The sequence below is a fragment of the Chiloscyllium punctatum genome, chromosome 36 (genome assembly GCF_047496795.1).
Source record: "Chiloscyllium punctatum isolate Juve2018m chromosome 36, sChiPun1.3, whole genome shotgun sequence".
Taxonomy (NCBI): Eukaryota; Metazoa; Chordata; class Chondrichthyes; order Orectolobiformes; family Hemiscylliidae; genus Chiloscyllium; species Chiloscyllium punctatum.
In genome coordinates this window covers 12,350,142-12,372,430 of record NC_092774.1, presented here as the reverse complement: position 1 = coordinate 12,372,430, position 22,289 = coordinate 12,350,142, and the positions used below count along the sequence as shown (strand labels likewise).

General features: G+C 51.3%; 3 protein-coding genes across 4 annotated transcripts in view; 1 reads left to right on the top strand and 2 right to left on the bottom strand.

Annotated features, from left to right (window-relative positions):
* Positions 1-574: 574 nt before the first annotated feature.
* The window catches only part of LOC140460003 (uncharacterized), a 110,865-nt gene continuing 89,150 nt past the window's right edge, over positions 575-22,289 (bottom strand). The window contains exon 5 of the mRNA XM_072554408.1: positions 575-2,108. Coding sequence (XP_072410509.1) covers positions 852-2,108 — 1,257 coding nt within the window. The 3' untranslated portion in view covers positions 575-851. The remainder of the gene's footprint in view (positions 2,109-22,289) is intronic.
* Positions 6,442-11,245, top strand: LOC140460759 (uncharacterized). The gene is made up of 2 exons (XM_072555428.1): positions 6,442-6,695; positions 9,279-11,245. The coding sequence occupies exon 2, from the start codon at positions 9,688-9,690 to the stop codon at positions 10,654-10,656; it is 969 nt and encodes a 322-aa protein (XP_072411529.1). The 5' UTR covers positions 6,442-6,695; positions 9,279-9,687; the 3' UTR covers positions 10,657-11,245.
* LOC140460766 (uncharacterized) overlaps positions 14,663-22,289 on the bottom strand; it is a 68,168-nt gene continuing 60,541 nt past the window's right edge. Inside the window, exon 3 of one of the 2 annotated variants that reach the window (XM_072555443.1) lies at positions 14,663-19,564. In XM_072555443.1, coding sequence (XP_072411544.1) covers positions 18,938-19,564 — 627 coding nt within the window. In that variant the 3' untranslated portion in view covers positions 14,663-18,937. Of the gene's footprint in view, positions 20,146-22,289 lie in introns of both variants that reach the window. The other variant, XM_072555442.1, reaches the window with a different exon arrangement.

The following is a 22,289-nucleotide window of genomic DNA, read 5'->3' as shown; positions in this document are numbered from 1 at the left end:
AATCTTGGTGTGTTCAATATGTCATTTCAGTTACATGACACTGTGATCTTTTGCTATAAAATCTGGGTCTTATGATCCTGCTCCACAGTTACAGCTCATCCTTCCAAATAAACCTGTTGGACTATAACCTGGTGTTGTGTGATTTTTAACTTTATCCAGCCCAGTCCAACATCGGCATCTCCACATAATTTCTCGTGAACACTGCCCACACCTCCTGATGCTGCCAGGAAACTTTACAACGCCGATGAAATGGCACACTCTGCACTCCTGAAAAATTGTCAAGTTCTCACGATACTGGCTCCTCATTCACGACTCCAACTGATATGCGACATTGGAAGCTTAGTGCAGGAGGCTGAAAGAAATGAGCAGCTTTAAAATAAAAACTCTTGGAGCTCAAAGCTTTCAATGAGAGTCTGAGCACAGCAGCAAGTTCAGGTAACCTTTATTGTGACCCAACTTTGTTACAGCTTCAAACCCCCTCAGCAAAATGGCAGAGAAAAAGTAGTTGCTTTTTAAACAGCTCAAAGTCAAAGCGCACACACCCCCCCACCCCCATTCCCCCCCCCACCCCCCATCCCCCATCACTTTCTTTACTATTGGTCACCACCAAGATGTCCCTTTGTAATTGGATCCTTGGTACAGCCTTAACCTGGAGGAATTATTGCCTCACTCAGCAATTTCAACCCATACCCTGTATAGCGCCATCTGCCGCAGCGGGATTTAAACCCGGGAGCCCCTGGAACTGGGTTAATAGTCCAGTCGATAATGGCACTCAGCCATCATTCCTTCAATCCCCCCTGCGGTGGTATGTGAACTCGCTGGTGCCTCTGGAGGAGGGAGGAGCGGGTGGGTCAGCGGGTTGGAGGAATTGCTGAAGGCCTTCCCACACTCGGGGCAGCTGAAGGGCCTCTCCCCCATGTGCAGGGGAACGGCCTCACCCCCATGTGGACCCGCTGGTGTCTCAGCAGGTTGGGGGAATGCCTGAAGGCCTTCCCACACTCGGGGCAGCTGAAGGGCCTCTCCCCCGTGTGGACCCGCTGGTGGGTCAGCAGGGTGGAGGAATTGCTGAAGGCCTTCCCGCAGTCGGGGCAGCTGAAGGGCCTCTCCCCCGTGTGGACACGTTGGTATCTCAGCAGGGCGGAGGAGCAGGTGAAGCCCTTCCCGCAGTCGGTGCAGCTGAAGGGCCTCTCCCCCGTGTGGATCCGCTGGTGGGTCAGCAGAAAATAGGAATCGCTGAAGGCCTTCCCGCACTCGGGGCAGCTGAAGGGCCTCTCCCCTGTGTGGACACGTTGGTGTCTCAGCAGGTTGCGGGAATCGCTGAAGGCCTTCCTGCACTCGGGGCAGCTGAAGGGCCTCTCCCCCGTGTGGATCTGCTGGTGGTTCAGCAGAGAAGAGGAATTGTTGAAGGCCTTCCCGCACTCGGGGCAGCTGAAGGGCCTCTCCCCCGTGTGGATCCGCTGGTGGGTCAGCAGAGAAGAGGAATCGCTGAAGGCCTTCCCGCACTCGGGGCAGCTGAAGGGCCTCTCCCCCGTGTGGATCCGCTGGTGGGTCAGCAGGTTGGAGGAATTGCTGAAGGCCTTCCCGCAGTCGGTGCAGCTGAAGGGCCTCTCCCCCGTGTGGACCCGCTGGTGTCTCAGCAGGTTGGGGGAACTGCTGAAGGCCTTCCCGCACTTGGGGCAGCTGAAGGGCCTCTCCCCCGTGTGGATCCGCTGGTGGGTCAGCAGGTTGAAGGAATTGTTGAAGGCCTTCCCGCACTCGGGGCAGCTGAAGGGCCTCTCCCCGGTGTGGACCCTCCGGTGGGTCAGCAGGTTGGAGGCCCGGGCAAATCTCTTCCCGCATTTGGGGCAGTTGAAGGGCCTCTCTCCCGTGTGGGAGCGCTGGTGCCTCAGCAGGTCGGAGCATTTGCTGAAGGCCTTCCCACACTCGGGGCAGGAGAACGGTCCCTCCCCTGTGTGGATGCGCTGATGAATCTCCGGGGCAGACGGGAAATGGAAGCTTTTTCCGCCATCAGCACACTTCCACTGTTTCTCCACGGGGCGGGATTCCTCAGGTTTCTCCATGGCCGAAGCTTCAGCTGCGCGCACACACACGTTTCCAGCCCCTCCCTGTTGTCAATTCCTCTTTCCAGGCTGTAGATGCTTCTACACACCCCACACTCAATGCGCTGCAACAGTAGGGTCTCTCATCCAGTCCCACTGATGCTGAAAACATACTCAAACAGGAACCAAAACGCTTTGCTGCTTCTCTCAGACTCAGTTGAAAATTGTTTCCTGTCCCGATGGATTGAGCGACTGTCAGACATTGACGTCAAAGTGAGGTCTGCAGACGCTGGAGAGTCAGTGTCAAAATGTGTGGTACTGAAAAAGCGCAGGTAAGGCAGCATCCGAGGAGCAGGAGAGTCAATGTTTCGGGTGTAAGGACTTCATGCGTTGATTTTGAAGCTTCTATCTTCAAATCTTCAAGTACACTGTTTAAAAAGAGATTACAAAAGTCATCACTGCCAGGGCAGGGTAAAAATTCAGAACAAGCAATTCTACTTTCTGTGGAATATTCTGGTCTTTTGTTACTCCACAAAATTGAAAGCACCATCCCACTCTCTGTTCTCACTCCAATATAACTAATTCCCCTGAAGGTGCTGATTCAGGATCTTACAGGGGCAGAAAAAGCAAAAACATCAAGACTGACATCTCTCCGAATTTTGGATAATACCACCTGAAAATTAATATCTTTCACACCACTGGGATCCTGCTGAGAGTGAGCAGGTCTGATTTTGGGAAGCATAAAAAAAAGTGTCAATTCAGGGTGAACCTGCAATGCAGCTTCTTGAGGAAGGACCAGACACAAAATGGTTAATGACCCCGAGAAGGTGGGAGCAAAATGAGACATCAAGGCATTAACACCGACACACTTCAGTCAAACTCTTCTGCTCCCAGTCAGGGCAAAACATGCTCTGAAAGTCCAGCCTTCACAATCACAAGATGGTCATAAATCCTATCCCTCAGAATCCTTTCTAACACCTTGCAGACGACAGATGTGTTCTTGCCTTCCCCAACAAACATCCACTTCTTTGTTGTTCAAAAATCAGATGAAACCAGCCTTGGATATATTCAATGACCTTATTCGCTGAATCCTTTCAAGTTTCACAACATCCATCCTCTCGCATGGAGACCAGAACTGCACACAACATTCCAAAAGTGGCCTAACCAATGTCTGGTGCAGCTACAACATAACTTCACAACTCTTATAATCAGAGCATTGGGAAAGTTTTCAAAACCCACAAAAAAGAATGGAGGGACAAACCGATCTTTTGAGGGTCAGCTTGGAACATCAGGGCGGGGGGATGGGAATGAGGGAAGGAAGCTGAATGTGCTGGAGCCAAGGTGGAGCAAGAACAGAGGATGCAAAACCGGCTTGAAGCTGCAATGAGGAATATTGCATGTGCTGTACTTGTACCTGTTGCAGTTACTGGTGGGAATCGGGTGCATTTTAAACATCAAAACAGAAAAGATATCCAGCCCTCCCCCTTCCCAATCTCTATCCTTCAGTCCCTCCTCACCCGGGTAACTAAGACACATACCTGAGTTTGTGGAGTCTGCTCCCTCCCTGGATTCACTCCAGTTGCTACAAGTGACCAATTTCCCCTCCTCCCATCTCTGTCTCCCTCCCAGGATGAAGAGTCGCCCAGAGGGAGGGAGATTCACTTTGAAACGGACAGGGCCACTTCCGCGTTGTGACGTCACAAAGGAACTAGGGGCGGGGCGAGGAAACGTGACGGTGCAGGAGGCGGGGCGAGGCCTTCAGCGGGCCGCCGCACCGCGCATGCGCAGCACCTGCAGCAGACGGGGAGGACAACTCACTTTCCAAACCCCCTCCCTTCAGAGAATCCCCACAGTGTGGAAGCAGGTCACTCGGCCTCACCCACCCTCCCAAGGGTCACCCACCCACACCCATTCCCCCTGTCCCCACTGCTCTACATTTAACCCTGAGTCATGCACCTTACCTGCACATTATGCCTAATTTAGCATGGCCCATTCAAACTAACCTGCACATCCCTGGGCACTATGGGTAATTTAGCATGGCCCATCCACCCCAACCTGCACATCCCTGGGCACTATGGTTAATTTAGCATGGCCAATCCACCCTAACCTGCACATCCCTGGGCACGATGGGTAATTTAGCATGGCCAATCCACCCCAACCTGCACATCCTTAGACACTATGGGTAATTTAGCATAGCCAATCCACCCCAACCTGCACATCCCTGGGCACTATTTTATAAACCTCTCTAAGGTCACCCCTCAGGCTCTGATGCTCCAGGGTGAAATAAATGCCCCAGCCCCCCTCTCAGTCTGTTCCAAAGTCAGCTCACTGGGACACATACACTCATTCTGTGTAACCAGTTAAAGCTCAGTTCACTGGTGTGTTCCTCTCTGAATGCTCCTCTGCTCACACTGATGTCCAGTACCTTTTGAAGCAGGTCAAATGGATTTCTCTTTCCAGACTCAACCCCCCCAACGATATTCAGTGACCCTGTCAGATCTTGTTATGGAATTTCTTCCAAGATTTCTGTCTGCAGATCTTCCCCTTCTGATACCCTGTTAGCAAAGTTGAAACAAGTCATCACTTTCCGTACCGAATAGAAATTCTGATTATATTGTATGTGTCTGTGTGTTTAAAGTACTAACCCAGTAACATACAAACGGTATTATTGATTTAAAATGCACAGGAGACATGAGGAGGGAGGTGTCAGGACCTGGCACACTCTGAACCCTGACAGGGTGTTCCAAAATATTTCAAAATGAAGGGGATGGCCATAGAGCTGTACAGCACAGAAACAGTCCATCTCATCCCTGCTGACTAGATATCCGAAATTAATCTATCCTATTTACCAGCACTTGGCCCATATTCCTCTAAACCCTCCCTATTCACATACCCATCCAGCTACCTTTTAAAAATTGTATTTGTGCCAGCCTACACCACTTCCTCTCGCAGCTCATTGCACACACGCACCACCCTCTGTGTGAAAAAGTACAAATCGATGCCTTCCTCATCCCCCGTTTTACCTGTACTGATACCTTCGGGGATCTCTGAACTTGGACAGCAAGGACCCTTTGTTCCTCTGCACTCTGTAGGGATCTACTATTTATTGCTTACTTCCTTCCCTTATTAAATTTCCCAAACTGCCTGGAGATTAAATTCCACAGTTCTGCCCCATTTACGAGCTGATAGATACCAGAGTGTAGCCGGAGACCATCCTCCTCCCTATGAACAATCCCACCTTTCCAGCATTTACTCCTGGACAGAGGGGACAGCATTGTCTCCAGCTCAGCAGTGTGTTTGTTAGCTTATCAGCATGTCCAACTATATTAATCAAAAGTACCTCACGTTAGCTACACAATAAACCAGTGATGTTAGTTCCCATTATCTCTTTAGTTGCACCCTTATAGTTTTTCCTACATTCTACTTAATGTTATTCTAATGTCACGGTTAGAGGTTTAGTGTCAGCATTCCAGACCCTACTTAATATTTTCCTAATGTCATGATTAGATATTTATTATCAATAGTCTCAAGCAGACTGACTCTACTAATCATTAATTAGATATTTAATGTCATGTCCCAAATATTTATTGTCCCAATCCTGTCAATCATATTTAGCAGGTGAGGCTAACTTTACTGACTGTTATCACATCTTGCCATAGTGACCTTTCAGCCTCAACCTTACTCTGCTAATTGGTGTAAGAGCTTTCCACTATCCTTTGCAACAAACTGGCAGTGGTCTCCATGCTCTAACCCTTCCCATGCCTTCATGCTCTTTATTTTCCATACTATCTAAAAATAGACTCAGGGTTGTAGAGCACAGAAACAAACCCTTCGGTCCACACCGACCAGATGTCCTAAATTAATCTAGTGACCCATTTGCCAGCATTTGCCCCCTACCCCTCTGAATCTTTCCTATTCATATCCGCATCCAGATGCATTTTAAATAATGTAATTGTTCCAGCCTCCACCACTTCCTCTGGCAGCTCATTCCATGTACATACCTCATCCTCTGTGCGAAAAGATCGCCCCTAAAGACCCCCAGAAATCTTTCCCCTCTCACCCTAAACCTATGCCCTCCAGTTCTGGTCTTTGGTTCTTGCCCCCACAACAAGGGGGAAAAAAACATACAAAAATTGAGCAGCCAGACAAAATGCAAAAGGAATAAAATATCGAGCCATAAGGGGAAAAAAAATTGTGTCTCTATCTTTTTTCCCCCATTGGTATTTGGACCCTTACAATCTGTCAGTAACACCAACATCCCCGGAGAGCAGACTGGGCAAAACACTGGGCATGCTCATCACTGTCCGCAAAAACGGCGCGAGTCCTTCTTTTGATTGACCAATAGGCAGCATTGGAGGACTGGAAGGAGACTGGTCCTCCTGCCAATCAGAGCCAGCCCATTGTCTGAATGCGGAAGTTGGACCATGATCTTCTCAAGCTGCGAGTCCTGATCCTCTCTCTCTCTCTGAATAAAGATTGAGCTTTACCCCGACTGCAAATTCCTTCCTCTGTCTCAGGTCTGTGAGGACGGCACTCTCTTATCTCGCCCCCTTTTCCACTTTTTTTTACCATTCTGTGATTCAATTGCTGACTTTCAGCAACTGAAAGGAAAGAGAGTGAATTCGGCGGGGACAGACTCCGGAAACGTTGATCCAGGTCTGTATCTCAATTGGCAAAATAGTTAGGCAGGAGTCATCAGATGGTGGAGAAGTCGATATATCAGGTGTAACCCTTCTTCAGGGCTGGGGCTGGGTGCAGAAACTGCAGATAAAAAGGGGGTGGTGGGGAAGTGGGGATAGGTCGAGACAGTTAGAGGGTACGACCTGGTTGGTCAGTGGGAGGAATGAATCTGATTGGTGGCAGGGAGGAGGTCGGGGATGGGAATGGAGTCAGGGAATGGAGTCAGGGAATGGAGGGGTGGAGGGCTTGAAATTGGAAAACTCAACGTTGAGTCCTTCGGGCTGCAGGCTGCCCGGATGATGAGGTGTTGTTCCTCCAATTTGCTGTTAGATTCGTTGTGGCAATGGAGGAGGCCAAAGATGGTCATGTCAGAAAGGGGTTGGGAAGGGAAATTGGAATGGGTGGTTACTGAGAGGTCTGGTCGCCCTCTGCAGACACAGCTGCGATGCTTGGTGAATCGTTCCCCAAGTTTGCACTCGCTCTCCGATATAGAGAAGACCACAATTGGTAAACACATGGCAAATGCAGTACCACAATATGAAGTTATAGCCTTGGCTGTGGAAAAAAAAACGCAGAAAGGAGGTGTATTGTTTAACTGGAGATGTATTTGAATGTGGAGAAAGTGAGAACTGCAGATGCTGGAGATCAGAGTCAAAAAGTGGGGTTACTGGAAGAGCACAGTAGGTTAGGCAGCATCCGAAGAGCAGGGAGAAAGTGAGGACCGCAGATGCTGGAGATCAGAGCTTAAAAATGTGTTGCTGGAAAAGCGCAGCAGGTCAGGCAGCATCAAAGGAGAAGGAGAATCATTCCTGAAGAAGGGCTTATGCCCAAAAAGTCGATTCTCCTCCTTTGCTGCCTGACCTGCTGCGCTTTTCCAGCAACACATTTTTAAGCATCTGAGGAGCAGGAGAGTTGACGTTTTGGACACAAGCCCTTTGTCAGGAATGATGTGTGGATGGACAAAGAGGCCTCAGCGTCCTTCTACACCAGTCACTGTCATTTGTCAGACAGGTGTAGCAAACAATCAGCAAGGCAAGTGTATATTAGCAAGAGGAATTGAGTTTAGAAAGGGGGATGTCTTCCTGCAGTTAGGGGGTCATTGAATATGTTCAAGGCTGAGTTCATCTGATTTTTGAGCAACACAGCGGTGGATTTTGTGGGGGAAGGCAAGAAAGTGGTTTTAAGGCCAGTTCCAAAGTCATACTGCACAGAAACAGACCCTTTAGTCCAACTAGTCCCAGAGATATACAGCATAGAAACAGACCCTTCGGTTCAACCCGTTTATGCCAACCAGATATCCCAACCCAATCTAGTCCCACCTGCCAGCATTTGGCCCATATCCCTCCAAACCCTTCCTATTCATATACCTGTCCAGCTGTCTTTTTAAATGTTGCAATTGTACTAGCCTCCACCATTTCCTCTGGCAGCTCATTCCATACACATAATACCCTCTGTGTGAAAAAGTTGCCCCTCAGATCTCCTTTGTATCTTTTCCCCTCACCCCAAACATATGCCCTCTAGTTTTGGACTCTTTCCCCCTGATCCCCTTCCACAGATAAGGCTTTGTCTATTTATCCTATCCATGCCCTTCATGATTTTATAGGTTACTCCTTGGCCTCCAATGCTCAGGGCAAACAGCCCTAGCCTCCCTATAGATCAAATCCCCCAACCCTGGCAACATCCTTGTAAATCTTTTCTGAACACTTTGAAGTTTCACAACATCTTACGGATGGTAAGGAAACCAGAATTGCACACAATATTCCAAATGTGGCCTAACCAATGTCCTGTACGGCTACAACATAACTTTCCAAATCCTATACTCAGAGGATTGGGAAAGTTTTCAAAACCTACAAAAGACAACCGGGAAAGAATGGAGGGACAAACCGAACCTTTGAGGGTCAGCTTGGAGGCATCAAGGTCTCAGGACAGGGGGTGGGGATGACCCCAGCTATGGGCCACATACCAGCAAATGGGACTAGATTGATTTAGGATATCTGGTCAGTACAGTCGATATGGACAGAAGGGTCTGTTTCTGTGCTATATGTCTCGATGACTCTGGCTTTCTACTAACTTTTGCCATGTCAGTAGGTTCACTTTCTCTCTAATGTCGGTGTTAATGCCTTGATGTTCTCACTTTCCTCCCACCTTCCCGGGGACGTTAACCATTTTGTGTATGGGTGTTCCTCAAGAAGCTGCGTGGCAGGTTCACCCTGAATTGACACACTTTTTTTTTGCTTCCCAAAATCAGACCTGCTCACTCTCAGCAGGATCCCAATGTTGTGAAAGATATTAGCTTTTCAGGTGGAGGTATCCAAAATTCAGAGAGATATCATATCATGTCTTGACATTTTTGCTTTTCTGCCCCTGTAAGATCCTGAAGCAGCATCTTCAGGGGAATTAGTCAGAGCGGAGTGAGAACAGAGGGGGAGAGAGAGTGGGATGGTGCTTTCAATTTTGTGGAATAACAAAAGAAAAGAATATTCCACAGACAGTAGAATTGCTTGTTCAAAATTTCTACCCTGCACTGGCAGTGATGAGCTTTGTAATCTATTCTGACAGAGTTTTTGAAGATTTGAAGAGGGAAGTTTCAAAATCAACGGATGAAGGGCTTATGCCCGAAACATTGACCCTCCTGCTCCTCTGATGCTGCCTGACTCCCCTGTGCTTTTCCAGTGCCACATTTTTCCACTGACTCTCCAGCATCTCCGATCCTCACTTTGATGTCAATGTCTGACAGTCACTCAATCCACTGGGGCCAGCAAACATTTTCGACCGTGATTTCTGGGAGAGGGATCAAAGCTTTTTGGCTCCTGTCTGAGTATGTTTTCAGCATCAGTGGGACTGGACGGGAGACCCCACTGTTGCAGCGCACTGTGCGTGGAGACTGAAACAGTTATACGGCCTGGAAAAGGGATTTCACGGCAGGGAGGGGCTCTACACGTGTTTGTGTGCAGCCGAAGCTTTGGCCATGGAGAAACCTGAGGAATCCCGCCCTGTGGAGAAACCGTGGAAGTGTGGTGACTGTGGGAAAGGCTTCCGTTTCCCGTCTGCCCTGGAGACTCATCGGCGCAGTCACACCGGGGAGAGGCCGTTCCCCTGCACCGACTGTGGGAAGGCCTTCAGACATTCCTCCCACCTGCTGGCCCACCAGCAGGACCACACGGGGGAGAGGCCCTTCAGCTGTCCAGATTGTGGGAAGGCCTTCGTGTTTTTCTCTGCCCTGTTGGCCCACCAGCGGGTCCACACGGGGGAGAGGCCGTTCAGCTGCCCCGAGTGCGGGAAGGCCTTCAGGTATTCCTCCACCCTGTTGAGCCACCGGCGGGTCCACACGGGGGAAAGGCCCTTCAGCTGCCCCGAGTGTGGGAAGGCCTTCAGTGATTCCTCCACCCTGCGGAGTCACCGTCGTGTCCACACGGGGCAGAGGCCCTTCAGCTGCCCCGAGTGCGGGAAGGCCTTTACCCACGTCTCCTCCCTGATGAGGCACCAGCAGATCCACACGGGGGAGAGGCCCTTCAGCTGCCCCGAGTGTGGGAAGGCCTTTACCCAGGCCACCACCCTGCTGACTCACCAGCGGGTCCACACGGGGGAGAGGCCCTTCAGCTGCCCCAGGTGTGGGAAGGCCTTCAGCAGTTCCTCCACCCTGCTGACCCACCAGCATGTCCACACGGGGGAGAGACCGTTCACCTGCTCTCAGTGCGGGAAGGGCTTCACGTGCTCCTCCAACCTGCGGAGCCACCAGCGTATCCACACGGGGGAGAGGCCCTTCAGCTGCCCAGAGTGTGGGAAGGCCTTCAGCACATCTTCCACCCTGCTGAGACACCAACGGATCCACACGGGGGAGAGGCCGTTCACCTGCTCTCAGTGCGGGAAGGGCTTCACCTACTCCTCCCACCTGCGGAAGCACCAGCGAGTTCACTTGCCATCGCAGGGGGAATGAAGGAGTCACGGCCGAGTGCCATTATCGATTGGACTATCAACCAGGTTCTGGGGACTCCTGGGTTTGAATCCCACTGTGGCAGATGGTGGAATTGGTATTCGGTCAGAAATGTGGAGTTCGGAATCTAACCATGAGACCGTTTCAGGGAGGGGGTGGTGTGGGAGAGAAAGCCCCCATGTGATTCCCTCTCTCCCTTGTTAGGGAAGGGAACCACCATTGTGGGAAAGGATTCACTCAGTCGTTCCAGCTGCATCCTTTACCCGGTCTGGCCTACACCTGACTCCAGACCCACAGCAGTCTGGTTGACTCTCCACTGCCCCTTCCTGGCAAATGAGCAGGGAGAAACTTACTTGGAGACAGGGTATGGGTTAAAATTGCTGAGTGAGGCAATACTTCCTCCGGATTACGGCTGTGCCAAGGATCCAATTACAAAGGGACAACTTGGTGCTGACCAATAGTAAAGACAGTGGGGTGTGTGTGGGCTTTGATCTTGAACTGTTTAAAAAGCTGCGACTTTGTCTATGCCTTTTTGCTGGGGGAATCTGAAGCTGTAACAAAGTCGGGTCACAATAAAGGTTACCTGACCTTACCGCCGGGCTCAGACTCTCATTGAAAGCTTTGAACTCTGAGAGGTTTTTGTTTTAAAGCTGCTCCTGTCTTTCAGCCTCCTGCAGAGTTTCCAATGTCGTGTATCAGATGGAGCAGTGAATGAGTAGCTTGTATCATTAGAAATTGTACATCTTTCAGGTACTGCGTTGTTTCATCAGCATTGTCAAGTTTCCTGGCAGCACCAGGAGGTGGGGGCTGTGTTCAGTCGAAATGATATGGAGGGGTTGGTATTAGACTGGGGTGATAAAGTTTAAAAAAAATCACAATACCAGGTTATTGTTCAACAGGTTTATTTGGAAGCACTAGCTTTCTGAGTGCTGCTCCTTTATCGGGTAGCTGTGGAGCAGACACAGAACGTATATCAAAAGATCATGCAACTGATAGAATATATTGAACAAGCCTAGATTGCTGTTAAGCCTTTCATCTCTTAGAATGGGTGCAGGTTTTGGTTCATTAATGTGTCACTGCCAGAACATCTTTTAAGTCACATTCTTGAGATGACTTAAGGTTTTATGAAAAAGATAACATCTCAGCTCAGACCATGCATTAAAGGTGTGAGGTCAGAGTCTGTCTGTACCCCAATCTTGAATCAGACTGGTTCTATTTCCAAAGGAGGAATTCATAAAATATTACATGGATTGACTGCCTGGACATTGTGTGCTTTTTGACCAAAATTGAATGTATCTGCAAATATAATTCTGCCAATACAAATTCACCCCACAAAGAATTGTGTGTGCGTGCATGTGAGTTTGTGCGTGAGAGTGTGTACATGCTTGGTAAAGTGTGAGTGTGATGGTGTATAAGCCTGTGAGAGTATTGAGGGGAGGAGGAACGTGTGTGTGTGTGTGTGTGATGGAGCATATGTGTGAGAGGTATTAATACAAGCAAGGGGTTGCATTTTGCTAAAACAAGGAAGGGCAGCACTTGTCCAGATAATGATAGGGCCCTGGGTCATGTTATAGAACAGACAGACATGGGGGGGGTGGTGTTCAGGTACATGGTTCTTTGGAAGTTGCATCACAGGTAGCCAGGGCAGTTAAGAAGGCATTTAGCAGCATAGCATTCATTGTTCACACCATTGAGTATCGGGGATGGGACATCATGTTGAGGTTGTACAGGATGTTGGTGAGGCCACTTGCAGAGGACTGAGTACAGTTCTGGTGGCCCTGTAATAGGAAGAATACTATCAGAGAGGGTTTAATAAAGATTTACCAGGATGTTGTAAGGACTGGAGGGTTTGAGTTATAAGGAGAGAGGCTGGGACTTTATTCACTGGAGCACAAGAATGTAGTTTAAATGCAGAGCTTTTCTAAGAAAAATGTCAGTCTGACTCAACATTGGGACACAGACAGAATTCACACCGATTGTCTCTACTTATAAATAGGGCAACGTCTCTTTGAAATGTAGATTCATTTAGATATAACTGCGTGACTTTACATATGAAGATATCCCTTTGAATGTGCTCACATCCCTTTGAAATATAATCTTGTCCATTGAAACCTCTTTATTTGCAGAAATACCCGCTAAAATGTCCATGTCCCTTTAAAATGCAGATTTCCCCCTTTAGATATGACGCCGTCCCGTTCGATGTCGGAATATCTGTTTAAATTGAGCCGTGAGCTTTCCCAATGTAGACAGGGCTCCTCGAAACGTGGCAGTGTCCCCGCCCCCCGCAGCTGCAGAGTGAGACAGGAGAGTTTGTTTTTGTGAATGAACAGTTGGAGCGCGAGGTGGCTGTGACTTGGTGACGGTGAGGCCCCACGGCCCCGCCCATCCCCTCGGCCCCGGCCCCGCCCATCCCCCACGTGCAGACGTCACGCGGGGGTGAAGGCGGTTGGGAGGAGAAGTCGCTCGAGCGAGGAAGCGGCGGGAGGGCGGCCGTTAGGAAAATGGCGCCGTGCGGTCCCCCCCCTCCCCCCCCGGGGTCAGACCCCCGTCACTGGGCACCGCCGCCTTCCCGGGGCAGCTGCTGGGTCACGGGCCACCCCCCGGGCTGTACAGCAGGTAGGAGCCGGTGATCATTGTGGAGGAGGATGGGGGTTAAGGGTCTGTTTGGGAACATGGTCGGCCGCCTGGGGGGTGGAGTTCACCTGGTCGGGGGGCGGGGCCTGTGACAACGATGGGGCCACGTGGGAGGGACTGGGCCCGGGGGGGGGGGGAGGGGAGAGGGAGGGATTGGGACTGGGGGGAGGGGGGGGGACTGGGACTGGGGGGAGGGGGAGGGACTGGGCCCGGGGGGAGGGGGGGGGGGAGGAGACTGGGACTGGGGGGGGGGGGGGGGGTGGAGACTGGGACTGGGGGGAGGGCGGGGGGGAGACTGGGACTGGGGGGAGGGGGGGGGGGAGACTGGGACTGGGGGGGGGGGGGGGAGAGACTGGGACTGGGGGGGGGGGGGAGAGACTGGGACTGGGGGGAGGGGGGGGGAGACTGGGACTGGGGGGAGGGGGGGGGGGGAGACTGGGACTGGGGGGAGGGGGGGGGAGACTGGGACTGGGGGGAGGGGGGGGGGGACTGGGACTGGGCGGGGGGGGGGGACTGGGACTGGGCCTCCTTCACCGCCGCTCCCTCACCACCAGACGCCTGGAGGAAGAACGCCTCATCTTCCGCTTCGGAACACTTCAACCCCAGGGCATCAATGTGGACTTCAACAGTTTCCTCATTTCCCCTTCCCCCACCTCATCCTAGTTTCAAACTTCCAGCTCAGTTACTGTCTCTCAGATTCTGTTCAGAGGGCCAGAGTGAAATAGATGGGCTGAATGGCCTGCTTCCACCTTGTCGGAATTCGATGACCCTCCCCACAAAGGAGCATTTTATCTGCATCTATCCTGTCAAGCCCCTTTCAGAAATCTACTGGTTTCGATAAAGGTATACAGCACAGAAACAGACACTTCGGTCCAATTTGTCCATGTTGACCAGGATTCCCAATCTAAACCAGTCCCACTTGCCTGCATTTGGCCCATATCCCTCTAAACCTTTCTACTCATGTATCCATCCGAATGCTGTTTCAATGTTGTCACTGTACCTGCATCTACCACATCCTCAGCAAGTTCATTCCACATGCAATTCACCCTCTTTCAAAATATTGCCCCGCCGGTTTCTTTTTAATCTCTCTCCTTATATTTAAATAAAAATGCCCCCCCCCCCTCCCCCTCCCCCTCCCCCTCCCTAGTTTTGAGTTCCCCAGCGCTGGATTGTTCTATGTTCTAAACTTAGTGCAGGAGGCTGAAAGAAATGAGCAGCTTTAAAACAAAAACCTCTTGGAGCTCAAAGCTTTCAATGAGAGTCTGAGCCCGGCAGTAAGTTCAGGTAACCTTTTATTGCAAACCAACTTTGTTACAGCTTCAGATCCCCCCAGCAAAAAGGCAGAGAAAAAGCAGTTGCTTTTTGAACCCCACACCTCCCCTCCTCCTCACCACCCCCACCCTGTCTTTACTATTGGGTAAAAACAATGACTGCAGATGCTGGAAACCAGATTCGGGATTAGTGGTGCTGGAAGAGCACAGCAGTTCAGGCAGCATCCAAGGAGCTTCGAAATCGACGTTTCAGGCAAAAGCCCTTCATCAGGAATAAAGGCAGAGAGCCTGAAGCGTGGAGAGACTAGTGAGAGGAGGGTGGGGGAGTGGAGAAAGTAGCATAGAGTACAATAGGCGAGTGGGGGAGGGGATGAAGGTGATAGGTCAAGGCGGAGGGTGGAGTGGATAGGTGGAAAAGAAAATAGAAAGTTAGGACAAGTCAGGGGGACAGTGCTGAGCTGGAAGTTTGGAACTAGGGTGAGGTGGGGGGAAGAGGAAATGAGGAAACTGTTGAAGTCCACATCGATGCCTTGGGGTTGAAGTGTTCCGAGGCAGAAGATGAGGCGTTCTTCCTCCAGGCGTCTGGTGGTGAGGGAGCGGCGGTTGAAATGTTGGGCCACCGGGCAGTGTGGTTGATTGGTGCGGGTGTCCTGGAGATGTTCCCTAAAGCGCTCTGGTAGGAGGCACCCAGTCTTCCTAATGGGTTGTGGGGGGGTGGGGGTGGACCTAACCAAGTAGATACGGAAGGCGGAAAAGGGGTGGGGAGGGAAATATATCCCTGGTGGTGGGGTCTTTTTGGAGGTGGCGGAAATGTCGGCAGACGATTTGGTTTATGCGAAGGTTGGTCGGGTGGAAGGTGAGCACCAGGGGCGTTCTGTCCTTGTTACAGTTGGAGGGGTGGGGTCTGAGGGCAGGAGTGCAGGATGTGGACGAGATGCCTTGGAGGGCACCTTTAACCACGTGGGAAGGGAAATTGCGGTCTCTAAAGAAGGGGGGCATCTGGTGTGTTCTGTGATGGAACTGGTCCTCCTGGGAGCAGATCCGGCGGGAGCGGAGGAATTGGGAATACGGGATGGCATTTTTGCAAGAGGTAGTGTGGGAAGAGGTGTAATCCAGGTAGCTGTGGGAGTCGGTGGGTTTGTAGAAAATGTTGGTGTCAAGTCGGTCATCATTAATGGAGATGGAGAGGTTGAGGAAGGGGAGGGAGGTGTCAGAGATGGTCCAGTTAACTTTAAGGTCATGGTGGAATGTGTTGGTGAAGTTGCTGAATTGCTCAACCTCCTCGCGGGAGCACGAGGTGGTGCCAATGCAGTCATCAATGTAGCGGAAGAAGAGGTGGGGAGTGGTGCCGGTGTAATTACAGAAGATCAACTGTTCTACGTAGCCAACAAAGACACAAACATAGCTGGGGCCCACACGTGTGCCCATGGGCTACCCCTTTGGTCTGGAGGAAGTGGGAGGATTCGAAGGAGAAATTGTTAAGGGTGAGGACCAGTTTAGCCAAATGAATGAGAGTGTCGGTGGAAGGGTACTGTTAGGGACGTCTGGAGAGGAAAAAACGGAGGGCTTTGAGGCCCTGGACATTGCGGATGGAGGTGTAGAGGGATTGGATATCCATGGTGAAGATAAGGCGTTGGGGGCCGGGGAAACGGAAGTCTTGGAGGAGGTGGAGGGCGTGGGTGGTGTCTCGAATGTATGTGGGGAGTTTCTGGACTAGGGGGAATAGGACAGTGTCGAGGTAGGTAGAGATGAGTTCAGTGGGGCAGGAGCATGCTGAGACAATGGGTCAGCCAGGGTGGTCAGGCTTGTGGATCTTGGGAAGGAGGTAGAACCGGGCAGTGCGGGGTTCCCGGACTATCAGGTTGGAAGCTGTGGTTGGGAGATCTCCTGAGGTGATGAGGTTCTGTATGGTCTGGGAGATGATGGGGGTTGGGTCATGGTCGAGGGGGCAGTAGGAAGAGGTGTCTTCGAGTTGGCGTTTGGCTTCAGCGGCGTAGAGGTCAGTGCGCCAGACTCCCACTGCGCCCCCTTTATCCGCTGGCTTGATGGTGAGGTTGGGATTGGAGCAGAGGGATTGGAGGGCTGCGCGTTGTGAGGGTGAGAGGTTGGAGTGGGGGAGGGGGGGTAGACTGGTTGAGGCGGTTAATGTCCCGGCGGCAGTTGGAAATGAAGAGGTCGAGGGCAGGTAATAGGCCAGCGCGGGGTGTCCAGGTGGATGCAGTGTGTTGGAGGTGGGCGAAGGGGTCCTCGGAAGGTGGGCGGGAGTCCAGATTGTGAAAGTAAGCTCGGAGGCGGAGGAAGTGTTCGACATCACGGCGTGTATTAAATTCATTGATGCATGGACGGAGGGGGATGAAGATGAGTCCTTTGCTGAGGACTAATCGTTCGTCCTCAGGTGAGGGGGATGTCTGGAGGGATGGTGAAAACGCGGCAGGGCTGGGAGCTGGGATCTGGTGTGGGTGTGGAGCTGGGAGTGGGGGCGGAGCCGGTAACTGGAGTGGGTGTGATGGTGGGGGGGAATGGGGGTGGAGTCATGAGCTGGGGTGGTGTTCCCCTCAGGGTTCTGTAGGCCAGGAATGGCGACAGTAGGATCTGTGGGGGGCATGTCAGCAGAATGCAGGTGAGTGGCGTTGGTGGGGGCGGAAGTGGGGGTGACCACGGCAGTAGAGGTGGCGGAAGTCACTGAGCGTGTGACATCAGCGATGATGTGAGGGGCAGAAATGATGTCACATGTGACGCATGAGGAATTGTGAGGGGCGGAAGTGGCTGTGGGAGTAGCCATGATGGGGGCGGAAGTGACATCAATCAGCGTGGGGGTGGCAGCTGCACCAGCCGCATGGCTAATGGCGTCCGAGCAATTTCAGAGGCCGGGGGAATCTTTTGGAATGTTTGAGGAGCGCTGGTTATGGAGGTGGGTGGATAAAGGTTTGTTGTACTTACAGTTTTTGATGTTTAAGATGGAGTTGAAATACTGTTTGTTGAGAGTATGAATTCTCCTGAGGATGTAGTACAGAGGGGGTCCTTTGTAATTCTGAGAGTGTGGCCCTCAGCTGAGGCAGGGCTGACTGTAGAAAGGTTAGTTGACGGCGCATTGCTGCAAGCGTGGAGCGGAGGATCCTGAAGGAGAACCGTTGCTGGTGTTTTTGAATCTGTAGTCTGTACTGTTTGTCCTGTTCGGATCCGAACTCTGCTGGTTTAAAGGTGGTCTGGAGTCCGTGTGGGATGAGTTGGTTACGGAGGCAGGCACTGAGGAAGCGAATGGGGCTGTGGTAGCGAGTCTGTTTCAGGACATGGTTGAAGAGCCTCAGGGCAGAGGAAATGACCTGGGAGTTGCAGTGGGAGAGGGACTCCCTGAGATTCTTGTAGACAGAGGAGGACAACTTCTTCAAGGCAGGCATCCTTGCAAGAGGATTCGCAGTAGGGTTAAAATCAACGAAGTAAAAACAAGGACTGCAGATGCTGGAGACCAGATTCTAGAATCACACAACTCCAGGTTGTAGTCCAACAGGCTTCTTTGGAAGCAGTAACTTTTGGAGTGCTGCCTCATCATCAGGTGGTTGTGGAGGATAAGATCCTGAGACACAATTTAGAGCAAAACATTCCAGCGTCCTGCCACTGAAATGGTATATTCAACAAACCTGGATTGTTAAGTCTTCCACCTTTTCAAATAGGTTGCAGGTCTCATTACAATGTGAATCCCAGAACTTCTTGTCGTCACCTTCTCGAGATAACAAGGTTTGATAGCAAAAGCTCACATCTCAGCTCAGACAATGCATTAAAGGTGTGAGGTCAGAGTCGGCCTGTATCCCAATCTTGAGTCAGACTGGTTCTGTTTCCAAAGTCAAAGTTACAAGCTATTACATGTATTGACTGCCTGCACACACCACACCTCCCCTGTCCCACCTCCCTCACTGTCTTCACTATTGGCGAGCACCAAGTTGTCCCTTTGTAATTGGATCCTTGGTACATCCGTAACCCGGAGGAAGTATTGCCTCACTCAGCAATTTTAACCCATACCCTGTCTCCAAGTAAGTGTCTCCCTGCTCATTTGCCAGGAAGGGGGAGTGTAGAGTCAACCAGACTGCTGTGGGTCTGGAGTCAGGTGTAGGCCAGACCGGGTAAAGGATGCAGCTGGAACGACTGAGTGAATCCTTTCCCACAATGGTGGTTCCCTTCCCTAACAAGGGAGAGGGGGAAATCAGATGGGGGCTTTCTCCCCTGCACCACCCCCTCCCTGAAACGGTCTCATCGTCAGATTCTGAACTCCACATTTCTGACCGAATACCAATTCTGCCATCTGTCGTGGCGGGATTCAAACCCAGGACTCCCCAGAAACAGGTCCACAGTTCAATTGATATTGGCACTCGGCCGTCACTCCTTCAATCCCCCTGCGATGGCACGTGAACTCGCTGGTGCTTCCGCAGGTGGGAGGAGTAGGTGAAGGCCTTCCCACACTGAGAGCAGGTGAATGGCCTCTCCCCGGTGTGGATCCGTTGGTGGGCCAGCAGGGTGGAGGAGCTGGTGAAGCCCTTCCCGCACTGAGAGCAGGTAACTGGCTTCTCCCCGGTGTGGACCCACTGGTGGGTCAGCAGGGAGGAGACCTGGGTAAAGCCCTTCCCACACTCGGGGCAGCTAAAGGGCCTCTCCCCCGTGTGGACACGCTGGTGGTTCCGCAGGTTGGAGGAGCAGGTGAAGCCCTTCCCGCACTGAGAGCAGGTGAACGGCCTCTCCCCCGTGTGGATCCGCTGGTGGGTCAGCAGGTTACAGGAAGTGCTGAAGGCCTTCCCGCACTCGGGGCAGCTGAAGGGCCTCTCCCCCGTGTGGATACGCTGGTGGATCAGCAGGTGGGAGGTATACCTGAAGCCCTTCCCGCACTGAGAGCAGGTGAACGGCCTCTCCCCCGTGTGGATCCGCTGGTGGGTCAGCAGGTGGGAGGATGTGCCGAAGGCCTTCCCGCACTCGGGACAGCGGAAGGGCCTCTCCCCCGTGTGGATCCGCTGGTGGGCCTGCAGGTTGGAGGAATGTCTGAAGGCCTTTCCGCAGACAGGGCAGGGGAATGGCTTCTCCCCGGTGTGACTGCGCCGATGAGTCTCCAGGGCAGACGGGAAATGGTAGCTTTTCCCACAGTCACCACACTTCCACGGTTTCTCCACAGGGCGGGATTCCTCTGGTTTCTCCATGGCCACAGCTTCAGCTGCACACAAACACGTGTAGAGCCCCTCCCTGCCGTGAAGTCCCCTTCCCAGGCCGTATAACTGTTTCAGGCTCCACACACAGTTCGCTGTAACAGTGGGGTCTCTGGTCCAGTCCCACTGATGCTGAAAACATCCTCAAACAGGAACCAAAAAGTGTGGATCCCTCTCACAGAAATCACAGTCAAAAATCGTTGTGGTCCCGATGGATTCAGAGACTGTCAGACATTGACATCAAAGTGAGGACTGCAGACACTGGAGAGTCAATTGAAAAATGTGGCGCTGGAAAAGCACAGCAGGTCAGGCAGCATCCGAGGAACAGGAGAGTCAATGGTTCAGGAATAAGCCCTTCATCTGTTGATTTTGAAACTTCAGTCTTCAGATTTTCAAATACTCTGCAAAAACAGATTACAAAAGTCATCACTATCAGTGCAGGGTAGAAATTCATAACAAGCAATTCTACTTTCTGTGGAATATTCTTTTGTTGTTCCACAAAATTGAAAGCACCATCCCAATCTCCCTTCCCCTCTGTTCTCACTCTGCTCTAACTAATTCCCCTGAAGGTGCTGATTCAGGATCTTACAGGGGCAGAAAAAGCAAAAACATCAATACTGACATCTCTCTGAATTTTGGATACCTCCACCTGAAAGTTAATATCTTTCACAACACTGGGATCCTGCTGAGAGTGAGCAGGTCTGATTTTGGGAAGCAAAAACAAAGTGTGCCAATTCAGAGTGAACCTGCAATGCAGCTTCTTGAGGAAGGACCAGACACAAAATGGTTAATGACCCCGAGAAGGTGGGAGCAAAATGAGACATCAAGGCATTAACACCAACACACTTCAGTCAAACTCTTCTGCTTCCAGTCAGGGCAGAACATGCTCTGAAAGTCCAGCCTTCACAACCACACTTCTGCTTTCACTGAAGACAATTAGAGTCACACAGCGCAGAAACAGACCCTTTGGCCCAACCTGCCCAGATATCCTCAATTAACCGAGTCACGTTTGCCATCACTTGGCCCCTATATGAGCCGGGAGCTGGCAGCTGGGACTAAATTGGGTTGGCTCTCCTGTCAGCAAGGACGGAGTTGGACCGAAGGGTCTGTTTCTGTGCTGTACATCTCTATGACTCCAGTCACATTTGTAGGTAATATTAACAGAGAACTCTGTTCCCAGCTTTGTATTTGTCGGCAACTGCATGGTACTTATCATCCTCAGGTGACCGGCCTTGTTGAATGTTTAAACCAGACTCATGCCTAAACTTGCCAAATTAATGGCCGAGTCTGGCCTCTCCTGGTTATGCTAATCCCTGTGGCCTTATTCCAGATGTGATCCATGTCTGCGGGCAAGACACGACTGTCTCCAGCTGAGAGTCTCTCTGGTCACCCCCTCTGTACCCCTTGGAACGATTCACCTCCCTTCTCAGTCCACGTCCGCCACATGACCGAAGCAATGATTGGTTATGTTCTTGCTCTATCTAATGTTATGTGTGCCTTTCACTCCCAGGAGCGTGTGACCTACAGCGATGTTCCCCCCCTTTCAGCCTCATTACGGGTAGAGCCTGGTTCATTGGTGCTCGTCAAGAACTGGACTGGCAAAGGTCTCCAACCTCGTTGGGATGGCCCCTTCCAGGTTTTACTTCCCGCCCCTACGGCGGTCACAGTCGCTGGGCACTCAGCTTGGGTCCACCTGCACCATTGTAAATTGATTGACCGCACCAATCAAAAGGGGCGAAGACGAGGAGAGAATCCTGAAATCTGAACAAAAGGAGTGGACCCTGTCCATTTGGGTTTTTGAATCCTGCTGTTGTTCTAATGTTAATCTTATTGCAGATACTTGAACTAAGAGGAGGGACATGTGGGGGATCGCTTATCTCCTCACCTCTCTGATCACATACAACATCCTGATGGGGAAAGGCTCTAAGTATGGATGGGACCGGGAATGATCAGATGTTATCACCACCCATACTGAGGAGATGTCGTCCAGTGCACCGGACCAGACACCTTTGACGTGTGGAACGTGATGAAGATTGATTATTGGAATGGACTCTTCCATCAGAAAGACCAGATGGTCCATCTGGACAGTAGAAATCAGGGGGAGTTACCATGGCGTTACCGAACCTGTCTTTTTGATTTTATCTGCAGACGCAAGCCTAGTGAGGATAAAAATGATCAACCCCGTCATTATGGTAAATATTTTAAGGACGCCCAGGAACACCATCCCTTTTTGTAGGACGGGCCGACTCGAGAAAAGGGAAGCCTGATAGGGGAAACTCCTCAATCCACAAGGAACTTATTTATACAGGCCCACAGAACGCTCTTCACCCCAGAGACAGTAGTATGTTACTCCTCTCTATCAGGAGATGACTTACTTGCCCTGTCCCCAGACCCCGATTCCATTCTATTCGTCAGACTTCCTACTGCTGATCCTGTGAAGAGAAATATCACTTTCCAATACCTCCGGTCTGTCTATACAAACAGCTGGTGTAACACTGCCTGGGGTACAGCAGGCCTTATGTGGCACATGGACCTGGAACGGAAC

Excerpts from the sequence above, each read along its gene's own strand:
- LOC140460759 (XM_072555428.1), top strand. The coding sequence starts at position 9,688 with ATGGAGAAACCTGAGGAATCCCGCCCTGTGGAGAAACCGTGGAAGTGT.